The following is a 14,697-nucleotide window of genomic DNA, read 5'->3' on the forward strand; positions in this document are numbered from 1 at the left end:
CCAGAATCCTCGCCGGCCGGCCGGCGACGTGGTGGTCGAAGGAGGCGACACGATGATCTTGTCATGCGTTTGTCCTCTCGCCTTCTGCTTTTTATTGCTCCCATTTGCTACTCATCTTGTCAAATGGCAGCGCTGTCCCGTAATGATTCTTTTGTTTGAACGCTCGTGTAATGATTCTGATTTGCGGCAATCGCTGAAGTGGTGGCATTTCAGATGGGACACGATGTCCCGGCAAAGGGTTCTTTCTTTCGGACGTACTAGTACATATGGTGGCTTGTGCTGCCACCACTTGCGATGATGAGTTCGGTGGTTCATTTCGCCCCGGTGGCATCTGTGATCTAACATGTGGCTGAACTTTTTGAATTTTCATATAGCTGAGCTTAACACTGTATGGTACTAACATGGAGTGGCACTCACCCGCAAAAAAAAAGAAAAAAAGAGTGGCACTGTACCTCCCATCTGTACGACACGTTTTGATTAAATCGTCCTTGTTAAGTGCTGCAGGAGCGTTGATAGTGTCAGGATCCTAGACAGCTCTTTTTTTTTTAGGAAAGGAGGGTTACCCCGGCCTCTGCATCTAGACGATACATATAGCTATTTTATTAATTATTCACAAAGATCTTATAAAGTAGAACATCAGTTTGTTCGAAGCCACCATCTTAGCAACAATTGTCGTTATTCTTAACCACTTGATGAGGGGCTGCCAATAGTACGAGCCTAATACCAAACAGACATCGCACCAAAGCCTAACATCTAAAACCGGTCCCGTAAAAAAAACATCTAAAGCCGGAGGCCCCAACCGAGCCACATACTGGGTTTGGGGTACAAACCGGTCCGACGCACTCTCATGTGTCATCACCGCCGTCTTCCATCAATACATCTTCAGAGCAGAAACTAACATACTGACCTTGCTAGGCCTCTGTTAACATCTAGGTACTCATTGATGGCGACGGATCTCGGCGGCGTGGCGCAGTGGAGACTCGGTGTCCGATGCGCGAAGATGGACTCGCGCAGAAGGAGGACGCCGTTAGTGAGCCACCGTCGCGGAGGCTCGGATCTGGGGGCACACTTCCGCTCGTCCGGGTTCCCCGTGCCACCCTCGCGCACGAGAAGGAGAGGCTCCTCCGCCACCGCCGTCGGCCGCCCGGGCTTAGCTCGGCGGCTTTCTCCAGCGGCGGCGGAGGGGAGGGATAGGATGGGGATAGCCCGACGGCTAAGGTTGGGGCCCCTTGGTCGCCTGCGCGGGGGGTGGCAGAGGGGAGGGATGGGATCTAGGATCCTATACAGCTGAAGAAACAGTCAAACAAATCTCGTAAATAAACAAATATATAACGGTAAGAGGAAAAAAAGAATGTAGAGGTGGTGATAGGATTTTTTTAGAAAAGGAGGATGACCCCCGGTCTCTGCATCTGGGAGATGCATACGGCCATTTTATTGATTATTCTCGAGGACCTTACAAAGTAGTACAACAATATGCCTGAATCCGCCATCTTGGCAACATCTGCCGCTACTCCAATCCATATGATGAAGGGGTGCAAGCTGGGCCAAATATCCAGACCTCTCACCTAAGCCTAACATCTAAAGTCAGAGGCCCCGACCGAGCCACATACCGGGTCCGGGGCACAAACCGGTCTGACGCACTCACATGTGTCGTCGCCGCCATCTTCCACTAGTCCATCTTCAGAGCAGATTGAGGTGCCAACCTTGGTAGGTGCCTCCGCCATCGACGCCACCATGACGCCAAACGACGACCTCCACCTACGTGAGTCCATCTCCAAGCAACGGACGCAGATCCATGCTCGGACAGGGCCGCACCACTGCCGTCGCCCACCACCCACAAGCGCCACCCAGCCCCAAGGTTCCCAAAGCGGCGCCTTCAAGAAGGGAACGGCGCCGTGAGCGCCGTCGCCGCCCAACAAAGTTAGGGTTTTCGCCCGGGAGACCTAGGGGAAGGGGAAGTGAGGGGATCAGTCCATACCGACGCCTCCAAGGAGGGGAACGGCGCCCTCAGGCGTCGCCGTCGACGCGGCCGGCCATGGCTGACCAGGGATTTCTCCCGAACTAGATCCCCGCCACCAGCAGCGCCTTCTGTACAGAACCGACGACCCAAGGAAGCGCGGCCCGACGAGGTTGGCCCGCACGCCAAACAGGGGAGGAGGGGAGGCGCCAGATCGCGCGCACCGGTCACCGCAGAAACCGCCGCCGGCCGCCAACGACCATCGGATCCCGTCGCCCGCGCGGCCGGGACGCTAGATCCGCCGCCCGCACGGCTGCTAGCCGGCCGTGCCTTGCCAATGAAGCCGCCGCTCCAGATCCGGGATTCCCCATGCAGAGGCAGGGCAACCGAGGCCCCGCCGCCACCATCCTTGGCGCCCCGGGCTTGCCCGGCGGCTGCCTCAGGCGGCGGCGAGGAAGGGAAGAGGAGGAGGGACGGCTAGGAAGGAGGAGGGGCAGCTAGGGTTGGGAGGGAGGAGGAGGAGGGGCGGCTCGGTGGTGATAGGATAGTCGGTCGAGATAGGTATAGTCAAGATAACAATGCACTTGTTTCAGAGAAGATTAGATGAGGTAGGATGGCAGTCGGGAATAAGAAATGCAGGAAGCCACATTATATCGCTCTGAAGATGCACGACAGCTTCCTGGAACGCTTGGCATCATTTCTTGTACGTATATAATAAATCTTTGAATTCATCAGATAACCAAACGGCCAAAGCTGCTTGCATCAGCCACCCTGAAACTGCATACATCATTCAGTTTCAGTACACTAGTACAAGCCAAGGAAAGAAAGAAAAACGAACGCCACGCTCGAGGTCTTGCTTGAGAGACACTGCATGTGCTGAATGCTAGCTAGCTGTATGCCTGTGTCCGCACATGCGGGCAGTGCAGATCTATTGAGACTCTGAAGCACGCATGCCACCGTAGTTTAAGGCGCTGCTTGAACAGATCTCGATAGTCCATAGAATAGCCACCGCCACGCGTCCCGGCGCAGCCGGCTGATCGGGCCGCCGTCTCCGAGCTAGGACTAGTTAATTGGCCAGTACTAGTACTTGTACTACGACGTAGGCGGTGACGCAGTGAATATTTTTGATGTGAGCTTTGAAATGGCACACTGGAATATGGTACTGGCAAGTCAAGAACTATTGTGTTGTTGCTTGCTTCACGCCAGTCCGAGCCGCCCATTATCTGCGATCCTTCTGGACTAACGATCCATGATGGGTACTGCCATCTCATCCCATCTCGAGACGTTTACGCAAGAGAAGACAAGTGAAGAGAAACGTGCCATCTGGTTAATGAACCGATGCGATTCTTCCACCTTTTTTGGATCGGGATCTGGATCGACAGCAACGGGCATAGTGGTGGAAACTAGGGCGTGCGGTGACGGGACAGCGGCTCGGAGGCGGACGCGCAAACCGGCTTTGCATTTGGATTTTCAGGCGATTGAGACTGGAACTCGCTGATTTTCTTCTCTTTTCTACCCGATGCTTTGCATGCCTTGCAAGACACTGCCAGAGCTCTTGATGGAAGATCTTGAGATGGGCTCTCGTTTCGCACAAGGAGCCCATGGAGTAATTCGGCCTGAGCAAGACCCATTCAAGCATTTGAAAAGTTCTCTAATTTTCAGTGGTTGGTGTGGGTTCTTCAATAAAAAGTAGTTGGTGTGGGTGAGAACATTTGACAGATATACTCTTTAAACATTCATTGAAATAAGAATTTGACTTTGGGGGCAGTTGGATGGAGTCACAGGCCTTGATACAGCACACGTATGAGTACTTGTACAAAACTTCACACTAGTGTGCATTTTCTTTTGCGGGGTATAGTGTGGCTGTAATACACCTAAACATACAGAATACACCTGAACATTTTTTGTTGTATATATGCATAAGCTATGAATTGACTTACAAAAAAATTGGTCAGGAAGAATTAGCTATTGTCAAAACTATGTTGTGGAGGCGGACTCTTCATCGTTGGCAGGTTGTTTCCTCGCCAGGGCTGGGGAGATCAGTCTCCAAACTGCAGTGCGCAGAGGACAAAACGTCAGTTTTACTGCAGCAATAATGCTAACTCGGACCATGTCCTCTGCAACCATATGCAAAATAAGTAAGTAAATATAATTCACAATGAATTGGAGGATCTGCAAATGCGACAGACAGTTTCTGAAAGAAAAAAAAAGGATCCACATTCTTTAGAATTACTCCCTCCGTTCACAAATATAATATGTTTTGAATATTTCAATATGGACTACACACGGACTGAAATGAGGGAACAAACACGCTAAAACTTAGCTTGTAGTGTACTGAAACTGAAAACAGAGGGGATAGCTGTTATGTGAAGCGGAAGCAAATATTTCAGTTAATACAGCTGCATGGAAACAACAGGAAATGGCGGCTTACCATATATGCAAAATGCCAGCCATTCATTCATGATCTTTACCCATGTGCTTGCCCATCCAACATCTATGCTCCACCTGATTGAGAAATGGGAGGATGTGAGAGAGATGTTACTAAATGCATGGTGGCAATGCAGAATTATGCCACTGAAGGCAAGAACCGAACTACTTATATTAGAAAGCATGTTGTCACTTCAAATTACAAGGATAGGTGCATTTCTGCACAGTGCGTCTTACTTTCTTGTTATTGGATGGTTAAGCTCCCAGCTTATGAATAGCATTGCGAAATACATAGCCCCCACCGCAAACACAATGTGGAAAATCTCGTAGCTGTAGGGGGCATCCTCTTCCAACTGGATCTTATCGCTTCGAAACTGGAAATATAACATTTTTGTTAGTATCGTGGGTAATGTGTACAGCACTGAGGAGATTCATGACAGTCAGTATTAAATAACATACTCTTTCAGAAAAAAAGAGTCAATTAGCATAGACAGTAATTCTTATTCTTGGAACGACTGATTAAGGAGGTGCCAACAGACCTAACTGTAATTTTGATGCAATTATCAAAAGAGCTCCACATATTGGTACTTAATCAAGAAAAATGGCAAAGCCCAGGTGGAACAACTGATTGTTTGCATGGAAACAAGGTGCCGAGAAACGATCATTTGTATACCAACAAAGAACTTGAATACTATGCAGAAAACTCATAGTTAAAACTTACTTGAAAGGATCTATTATTGATTCCCGTAGAAAATGTGGCCGAGACAATGGAGCAAATCGCAATAATGAAGCTCTAGCAAAGCACAAAGTGATTAATTAGAACATGAAGACTGCATTTACTAGCACGAACTAAAAGTGAAGACAAGCCCATTCAGAAAAAACAGTAAACATGCTTAACATATATTGCGAGTGCACTCTATCGGAAATATGTTGCGAACCCCACCACCCCCTACAATGCTACACGAACAAAGATATGTCGTGGTAGACCCTTAATAAAGCTGAACAAACAGGATCCACTCATTAGTTCAGGTGAGGCACTAGGTGGTCTTTACAAATTTTGACCAAGCAAATGTACAGAGAAATTTCGGTGCCAATTTCAGTTACAATAATCTCCCAAGATTGCAACTAGGTGATAGTTTAGAAACTAACATTTTTCACTTACAATTATAGTAGCCCAATTACCATCCTTGCCAATTTTCATCTCAGTGTAGCACTTTCCTGTTCGTGGTTCGCTGCACATTGCAATTCATGAAAATGAGTCGTAAATGCAATGTTAAGTAGAAGGGAAAAGCTTGTGAACAGCCGGCTGATCCAACACCGCGCGTCTGCCGCCTTGAGCGTGTGACGCGTGTCCCATGCGTGCCCCCCCTCCCCCCCCCCCCCCCCCCTTCTTTACTGTAATTTTTCTGCAACAACATCTGTGTTGCAAAAATACCTTCCGCAACAACACCGATGTTGCAAAAAATTGAAGACGTAAAAAAAAATGCAACAAGACGCGTGTTGCAAAAAATATATGCAACAAGACCTCTGTTGCAAAAAAATGCGACAAGACCTCTGCTGCAAAAAATATATTTGCAACACTAACCTCGTTGCAAATATTTTTGCAATAAGACTTGTGTTGCAAAAGGAAACTTGCAACACACCCTCTGTTTCAGAAATGAGGACAACACTAAGCCACGAGATCTGGTGGATCCTTTAAAAAGATTCGCCGGCTGATGCGTAGCACGTCCAAAAAAAAAAATCTGCAACACAACGCATATTTGGTTCGTACGACACGTGCCCCTGACTCCTCGTGACCCTCCTCTAATTTTCTGCAACAACTCCAATGTTGCAGAAGTTTCTCCCGTAACATAATATATGTTGCAAAAAAGTGAAAATAATTTTTTTTCAACAAAACTCAGTTATAAAAAAAACTGAAACAAGACCTCAGTTACAAAAAAAAATCTGCAACACAGACTATGTTTCAGGGAGGTAAATAGCGGTTCCGACGTTTTGCAACAAGCATCCTGTTGCAGGACTTGTTCCGCAACACCGCCCTTGTTGCAAAAGGGAGGTGGCGCTTGTGAGTGGGTTAATCGGATGGACATCCCCGCGTCCATCCAACGGCTAACAAGGTGGCGGATGTTTTCTAGCTATCCGTCGGCGGACGCGTAGCGTGACCCTAAGTAGAAGGGCAAACGAGGAATATAAATCTAAGGATAAGATAATACCTGTGCAGTGCAGACCAACAAAGGAACACAATATATGAGCCCATTATTCCAGAAGATAGAAGACCCTCATTAACCTTTTTAGCAAGCAAAATAAATTAAAATCATACACATTATGCAGGTTGAAGCAATGCAAGGCAAAAAGGGAGCACAAACAGTTTTGGGCATCAGTTAAACATAGAGGTGCAGCACTGCAGCAATAGGGCACCAGTACTGATTGCAGTTATAGTATAAAAGTAGAATGGGAAGCGATGTGATAGGGGAGATATCTGATCATTTGGCCCAAAGTTCATGTAACTTCAACCATTTGCCATTTTCTTTATTGTAACTGAACATATGCCCTTTCTTTCTTGTGCCAACTGATCATTTCCCAAAACCTATCATTTCAACTTATTTCTGCTCCTAACGCCACTTATGTATTTGAAATTTGCTTAATTATGTTTAATACTACTTCAATGTTTTTTTTTTCTGAATCCTCTCTTTTCACAACATTTATCTCAATTAAAAAGTTCCCGGTGAATACTGTATCACTAACTACTCTATTACTAAGTTGGGGCCAGGAGCTGCAATATTCTCGTACCTTTGAGTGTAGTGACACCGCCATCATTATCTTCACGAGGACTGCCGTCCATATAATAGTGAAGATGTTGAACATACATGATGAGTTTGGAACGTACAGAATATATAGCACGAGGATTCCGGCAAATGAGGCAATGAAGGAGACAGTTGACAAGAACAATCCGAACAGGCCGCTGAAAAGCACACAAAACATCATCCTTGTCATGGCCTGAAATAGTTTTAGCATTGTGTTGAAGTAATGGAGACACCAGGACACAGCAAATTAAACGTCCGAGTATTCAAATAATTATGTACCATTGATTTGATCCAGCATATGGCATCCAACGTTTATTGCACCATGATATGAGGTGGAGCATGCTTATAAGCTGCAGAATGAGAAATATCCTGGAGGAATACGAAACATAAATTAACTATAACCTGTAATGCAACGTGAGTTTAGTGGAAATTTCAAAACCATTGCAATATGTAATGGTTGAAACTTCTCAAAACTCAGTAATATAAACAAGAATCATTAAAATTACCCGGCACCCATTCGAGCAATTTCACCTGCAGAGGATATGGAGTAGATTTCTTCAGCCCACTAATGTTTAGGCTTGTTATTCAGATGCAAAGTTATAATGGAACTAGTGCTACAGAATAAATTAAAATTGGTTTTCATGTCATGTTTTCATTTTTTTTGTTTCCAAATAAAGGATCTGTAAGTTGCCGGTTTGGCCTTGACACTTAAATCATAGCCTCTCTTATATATTGCGGGGAGAAAAGGGAGAATTGCCAATGTATCACTGCAAACATGCTAATTGCTGCACTACCATTGAAAAAAGGCGATTTGTTTTTTTAGAAAAGGAAGTTAAACCCCCGGCCTCTGCATCAATCGATGCATGCAGCCATCTTTATTAATTATTCCATAAAGATCTGACAAGAAGATACATCAATCCACCCGAAGCCACCACTCACACATACAAACTCGATAATGTGGAGTGCTCTCACTCGCCATATCTAAAACCGGTGTCATCGCCGATCCATCCGCATAACGTATCGGGACCAACAGCCGGTGCGGCAGACCTAAAACGCACACCACATGCACACGTTTGAAAAAAGGGTGAAATGGGATCATTATAACACTCTTGAGTCTCTGATTAGGGTTAATGGGTTTGACCATGGTGAAATGACTATACCGTCCTTACAATAACAACATGTGACTTGATATAATAAATTCGAAAGGCAATAGGGTGTTGCTTTTCACCGAATGTCTTCTATTTTCTCTTATAAAATATCATATTGACGCTTTTACTTGCCCAAAATTTGTAAGCTCACTATTCACCCAACGATCTACATATAGAATTTCAGTCTTCCTAAAAATAATGCAAGTGTGTTTTTAAGTTTTAACCCGTTTTTTGTATTTCCACCTTGAGGATAGTTTGGGTAATTTGTTCCAAAAAAGACTACGTACCATTGGAAGTTTGACTATTTCCCTCTTTGTAAGAAATTTACAGTTTCCAAATACAACACCTTTGCAATGGTACACTGAAACGAAATGAACTTATTTTGGGTGAAATGTAGCGAGTGAATTGCAAAAAACATCGACATTGAAGGCTAGGGTTGCAGAAATCAAAGGTCTCTAGCTTTGTGCCCAAAACACTAATTCCCAGGCTATTTTTTTTGCAAAAACCACAAGTCGCTCGGTTCGCTCGTTTTAAGTGGGATTATGACAGGTGGGACCCGCTTTTGTCGACGTGGCATAACTGTTCATCCGTTTGACTCGTTAGACGCCGTCAGACCCCGTGCGCGGGCTGGCTCGAGCCGGAACCCTTTTGACCGGTCCATCCTCGAATCGTTACAGGCCCACCCACCCCAACCCTCATTCGCTCGCGCTCTCTGCTCCCACTCGTTCGCCGCCGTCGACCCGTCCACATCTCCGACCGCCGCCGCCGCCACCGTGTCACCATGGTTTCCTGGAGTGAGGATGATGACAGCAGTGAAGGTGAGCACGGCAGGTATTACCAGTACGCCACCTCAGGTTCAGACGACGGCATCGTGAAGGTGAGTTGGTAGAAATAGGGTTAGGGTTTGGATTTGGGGATTTTCCTCTTGAGCTAGATCTGAAGTTTCCTTCCCAAATCTCTTGCTTTCCTTTGCACGTGCAGATCCCTGCTACCACGGATGACTCCGATTTCGAGGGCAATGATTCTGTTTTGTGCCATGAACACCGGAAGCGAGCAGAAAGACTTGTTGCTTTCGAGGGCATCCATACTGGCAGGAGGTTCCTTGCCTGTGCTATGAAGGTATGTGTCAAATTTCTGCTAATTAGCTGTTGTGGTCTAATCATTTGGTCATTGTTTAGTACTGATTTTGGTAGTTAGCAGATCTGGCTTGTTAGTTAGGCTGTTTAAATATGTGCCCAATGCTTATTGGCTCAGTGAAGTCATTGTATTTATGTGAGCATCTGTGCAGAGTGTTGTGGCATGTTCATTTTGTTTATGTGTGAGCATATGACAGTGTGGATAAGTGAGGTCATTTGTTAATATGTCAGCATGTGACAGTGTGGACAAGTGAGGTTTGTTTATATGTCAAGCATGTGCATGGGGTTGGAAGCACTCATTAAAAATTGTTATTAAGTACTGCTGGCCTAGTTGCTTTTAGTTAGTAAGCACTCATTATTTAGATTGCCTAATTGTTGGTACTGGTTGGAGTGCCTACTTGTTATTAGTAAAGAACTCATCTTGGCATGTAGCTCATATCTTGCTGTTTAACACTGTAATTTAACAAGATGGTAAAAACTGTGGACTAGTTGAATGGGTTGATCCATCTTGGCCAGCTACAATGGAGAATGCACTGTCCAAGTTGTGGGATATGTATGAACAGTCCAAGAGAAACAGGACTGAGGACAACCTGATGAACTCATTTGCTGTTCACAAACTGACACAAGAGAAGATCAAGCTGCAGGCCAGTTATGACAAGTTGGTTGGAGATGTTCAAGCCCTTTTGGATGAGAATGAGAGGAGGGCCCAGATGGAAAGGAAGCCTGATGAGAGCAAGCTCCAGGAGAAGTATGACATGGTTAAGAACCTGACAGTATCTCAAGCCAGTGTCATTAGGAACATGAAGTTGAAGCTTGCTGAAGAGAAGACTAAGTTGCAGGCCCATATTGATGAGCTTGAGAAGGTTGTGGAGCAGACCAAGGCCAAGCTGAATGGGATCAAGGCAATCTTAGATGAATGAGCCACAGTGGGTAGTAATGGTCATGGAGTTCATGGTCATGTTTGGATCTCCTTATTAGTTATGTAATGGTCCTATATGGGTCTCCCAAGTATGCTACTTATTAGTCATGTATGGATCTCCAAATTATGCTACTTATTAGTTATGTAATGTTCATGTATGGATCTCCCAGTTATGCTACATATTAGTTATGTAATGGTCATGTATGGATCCCCCGATTATGCTACTAATTAGTTATGTATTGCTTATGTATGGATCTCCCAATATGCTGAATGTGATGAATTTTGATGTTGATTTGTATATCTGAAATAGCCCTATACTCACTTAGGTGGTTTTTTCGACGTCGGGGCACCCTAGACTCATTTAGGTGGTTTTTCGACATCGAGGCACCCTAGACTCATTTAGGTTGTTTTTCGACGTCGAGGCACCCTAGACTCATTTAGGTGGTTGTTTCGACGTCGAGGCACCCTAGAATCATTTAGGTGGTTTTTTCAACGTCGTGGCACCCTAGACTCATTTAGGTGGTTGTTTCGACGTCGTGGCACCCTGGACTCATTTAGGTGGTTGTTTCGACGTCGAGGCACCCTAGACTCATTTAGGTGGTTTTTTTGATGTCGAGGCACCCTAGAATCATTTAGGTGGTTGTTTCGACGTCGAGGCACCCTAGACTCATTTAGGTGGTTGTTTCAACGTCGAGGCACCCTAAAGTTCTCAATCTTGGTTCTCCTCTTTAGCTCCATTAGTGTCTCCTGCTCATCTTGCTCCATAGCAATATCTAAGTTTGTGCTCTGCTGTGGAAAAGAACTGAAGTGGCTCTGACTGCCTCTGTTTATTTGATTTCTCAGGTGATCTGAATAGAACTCCAGAAGGATTGACTTCATAGACAGGTTTTTCTCCTAATTGACTCAAAGGAACCTTCTCATACAAATAGCCTGCATTCAAATCTGCAGGTCTTGGATCAGTGGCCCTAATCACTGTCAAATTCACTACAGTCTGATCCTTATTAGCAATATGGTCAAGCATTTCATCCACCTTATCATCATCAGAAATTTCTACCAATCCTTCAATACCCACACCAGGCTCCCTCACAAAGTAAATGTAATCATTCAGCCCATATCCCTCTATCTCTATTAATGCTACCAAATTGTGATATGTGATGTCTGAAATGCAGAGGGATCTCTCCAAGTTGTCTCTTTTATGGAAGTGCATTCTAACTTCCCAAACAGCATCGTCCAAACTAGACAACAAGATAAAACAACAATTCTAATTAACATTGCATAATTACTATAAAAAAGTTCACAGTAATATGCTATAATTAACACTGCATATTAACAAAAAATACTATACTTTGCTCTTATTGGCACTGTTCTAATTAACAATGCATAACTACAAAAGAAGCTACTATACTTTCCTCTTATTGGCACTGCTCTAATTAACAATGCATAACTACAAAAGAAGGTACTCTAATTTGCCCTTTATTGGCACTGCTCTAATTAACAATGCATAACTACAGATGTAGATACTCTAATGTACTCTAATTAACACTGCATATTAACAAAATAAGCTACTCTAATGTGTTCTGTATTGGCACTGCTCTAATTAACAGTTCACATTGCTACATATCAACTAAATAAAATTAATATGACACATATATGAGTCTATGACAGTGGGCTATTCCCCTGCCCCCTCCCCCAAAATCAAATTGAGTGTTTCAGTACCCAAGCTAGGTTTAACACTGCAAATCAAAATAACCACACATACATACAGCCCAAGATCCAGCCGCCGAATCCTAACCCTAACCCTAGAATCTGTACAAATGAGGTTAACTTACTAGACGCCGCCGAATGACGAGCCCCACAGGTGGCTTTCCGTCGGATCCGCCTTCACGGCCCTGGCCCAAGATCTAGCCGCCGTGAACTCCAGCGAGTGCTGGGGGCTGGGGTTGGGGCTGCTGTCCGAAGGGGCGCCGGGGTTTGAGCTGCCGAAGAGATCCGCCTCCGGTGGCCTGTCGTCTCCGCCACCGGCAGGCCCACCGCAGTCGCCGCTGCCACTCGCCGTCGCCATGTCTGAGAGGAGAGGGTGTGGGGGAGGGAAAGAGATGGAGAAGAGCTAGCGGGGAGGGACCGGTCAAAAGGGTTCCGGCTCGAGCCGGCCCGCGCACGGGGTCTGACGGCGTCTAACGAGTCAAAGGGATGAACAGTTATGCCACGTCGACAAAAGCGGGTCCCACCTGTCATAATCCCACTTAAAACGAGCGAACCGAGCGACTTGTGGTTTTTGCAAAAAATTAGCCTGGGAATTAGTGTTTTTGGGCACAAAACTAGAGACTTGTGATTTCTGCAACCCTAGCCTTCAATGTCGATGTTTTTTGCAATTCACTCAAATGTAGCAGATATGATGATTATCATCTGAAGGAAAGGCAACATTTTTTAGTGTATCATTGATGCACATCTATTAAGGTAACCATGTCATTCACTCTTAGCAGCAACTAAAATGTGGCACACCACGCAGTGAGCAGAGAAGTGACTACCGTTTACTGAGTGACAATTATGGGCCGAAAAGAAACTTACCATAGAGCTGGATGAAGATGTTAGGGATGATAAACGGGGTGACGATTGACACGGCATACACCAGAAACTTGAGGGTCCAGCATCCAGAGTGCCACGAATTACGAACTCCCTGGAGCTTGCGTGTTCCAAATGTTGTGGCAAACATCACCCAGAAAAATATCTGCCGCTTGGTATAAGGAAGTGTACAAAAGGAACACAAACAGTTCATTGATCTCATTGCTCATAAGTCTTCGGCACGAGCAATTTAGTTTTGCTTAGGACGGAAATTCAGGTGCAAGACAAAACAATCCCTGTCTCCTTGTACTGCAATCAAGGATACAAAGCAGCCCAGGCTAACCCGAAGCACCCCTCCAGAACGGAAGCATTTCGAGTCCCCTGCTCCACAGACCGGGATATCTGAAGATCACAGCAGACAGACAGCAGCACAGAGCACAGCAAATTCAGAATGTGTCATCCATCTTTCATGGCAAATGCAGAAGGTTTGGAAGGAAATGCGGAGGGTGGACGTACGGTGCAGTCCGCCGAGCAGCTTGGCCCCGTAGTCCCTGATGAACCAGGCCAGCAGGTTGGTGGCGAAGAAGATGAGCCCGTAGATGTAGCGCGCCCTCAGCGACTGCCTCTTCCTCGCCTCGTAGGCGCCGCTGTCTCTGTACAGCTCCGGGGCTCGTATCTTGATCATATCCCCTCCGGTAGTCCCAATGCCGCTGCTGCTCCCGACCAAAGGAAAATGCTTTCTCACTAGGCTCTCCAGTAGAATTCTACGCTGAATGAACAAGCCGTCGCTTAGGAGGTCACTGGCTCACTGCAGCTTAACCAGTGCCGACCTGAACTCGGATGGCGAGGAAGCGATGGAATCAAGGAAGGAGGAGGAGGGGAGGACTCACCGGCGGTGCTACTGCTCCGGCGGCAGCGGCGGCGGACGGAGACGCTCCACGGCGATGCAGAGCTGGCGGTGCTTTCTTCCTCTGCTCTCTCTGATGTCTGCTCTGTTCTCGTCTCACCCTCAGGACGTGACTTTTAAAACAGGAACAGGCATGGCAGGCCCGCCGCTCTGGTCGGAGGAGAGCGGTCTGGGCCGGCCGATGGGAGGATCGCAGGGCTGCCGTGCACTCACGCGTCACGGCCGTGGGCGGTGGGCCCCTTTGGTTTCTAGAAGCGAGCGCCGATCCACGCGTCCTGCGCCGAGACGACCGTTGGGGCGCGGCGATGGCGTTTAAAACCGGACGGCGCACGGAGAAGAAAACGACCTCACATCACATTTGTGGCAGCGTTGGCTGCGCTTTCCCCGAGCTAGGGTTAACCTAAAGAATTTGTCCAAAAGAAGGGGCTAACGTAAGGAAGTTTTGCTGGCCAAGCTGTTGCCCGAACGAAACCAAGATCTCAACCTCGTGCGCCTTTGTTTCCCGTGCTTTGGTTTTGGTTCACTCGTTTGGGAAAGTTGTTGCTGCTTTTAGGAGTTTCTTGAGGTTTGGTGAACAAATATTGGTAGTACTCCAATCCAATAGAGGGCACTCGAGATTTGATGAAGCGATAAAAGGCGTTTCCACTAACGCCACGATGTTTCTTCTACTTTTTTAACACAACACATACGCACACCTTTATCCAGAAACAAGAATCATGGGAGCTCCCGCACGCCCACAGAGATTAGATGAATCCGGCCATCCGTTTCGGTTGCCTAATGCGTTTTCGGCCGTTGGATCTCGCGCGTGGAAGAGCTCGGCCATTGGATCAAAAAACGACG

The 14,697-nt window shown here is 46.3% G+C and overlaps 1 protein-coding gene across 5 annotated transcripts; it reads right to left on the minus strand.

Moving 5' to 3' along the window:
• Positions 1-3,668: 3,668 nt before the first annotated feature.
• On the minus strand, positions 3,669-14,067 carry LOC109770776 (uncharacterized). 5 transcript variants are annotated; one of them, XM_040399426.3, is made up of 13 exons: positions 13,841-14,067; positions 13,467-13,663; positions 13,276-13,352; positions 12,957-13,116; positions 7,692-7,716; positions 7,465-7,554; positions 7,172-7,343; positions 6,595-6,668; positions 5,547-5,616; positions 5,106-5,177; positions 4,622-4,758; positions 4,389-4,462; positions 3,669-4,074 (listed from the first exon to the last, which is right to left on the minus strand). In XM_040399426.3, the coding sequence occupies exons 2-13, from the start codon at positions 13,633-13,635 to the stop codon at positions 3,935-3,937; spliced, it is 1,260 nt and encodes a 419-aa protein (XP_040255360.1). In that variant the 5' UTR covers positions 13,636-13,663; positions 13,841-14,067; the 3' UTR covers positions 3,669-3,934. The 5 variants fall into 5 exon arrangements, with proteins under 5 accessions (XP_040255360.1, XP_040255358.1, XP_040255361.1 ...); XM_040399424.3 differs by having other exon boundaries at positions 13,467-13,714; XM_040399427.3 differs by having other exon boundaries at positions 13,467-13,719.
• Positions 14,068-14,697: the final 630 nt, after the last annotated feature.

Source organism: Aegilops tauschii, chromosome 2 (assembly GCF_002575655.3).
Source record: "Aegilops tauschii subsp. strangulata cultivar AL8/78 chromosome 2, Aet v6.0, whole genome shotgun sequence".
NCBI lineage: Eukaryota > Viridiplantae > Streptophyta > Magnoliopsida > Poales > Poaceae > Aegilops > Aegilops tauschii.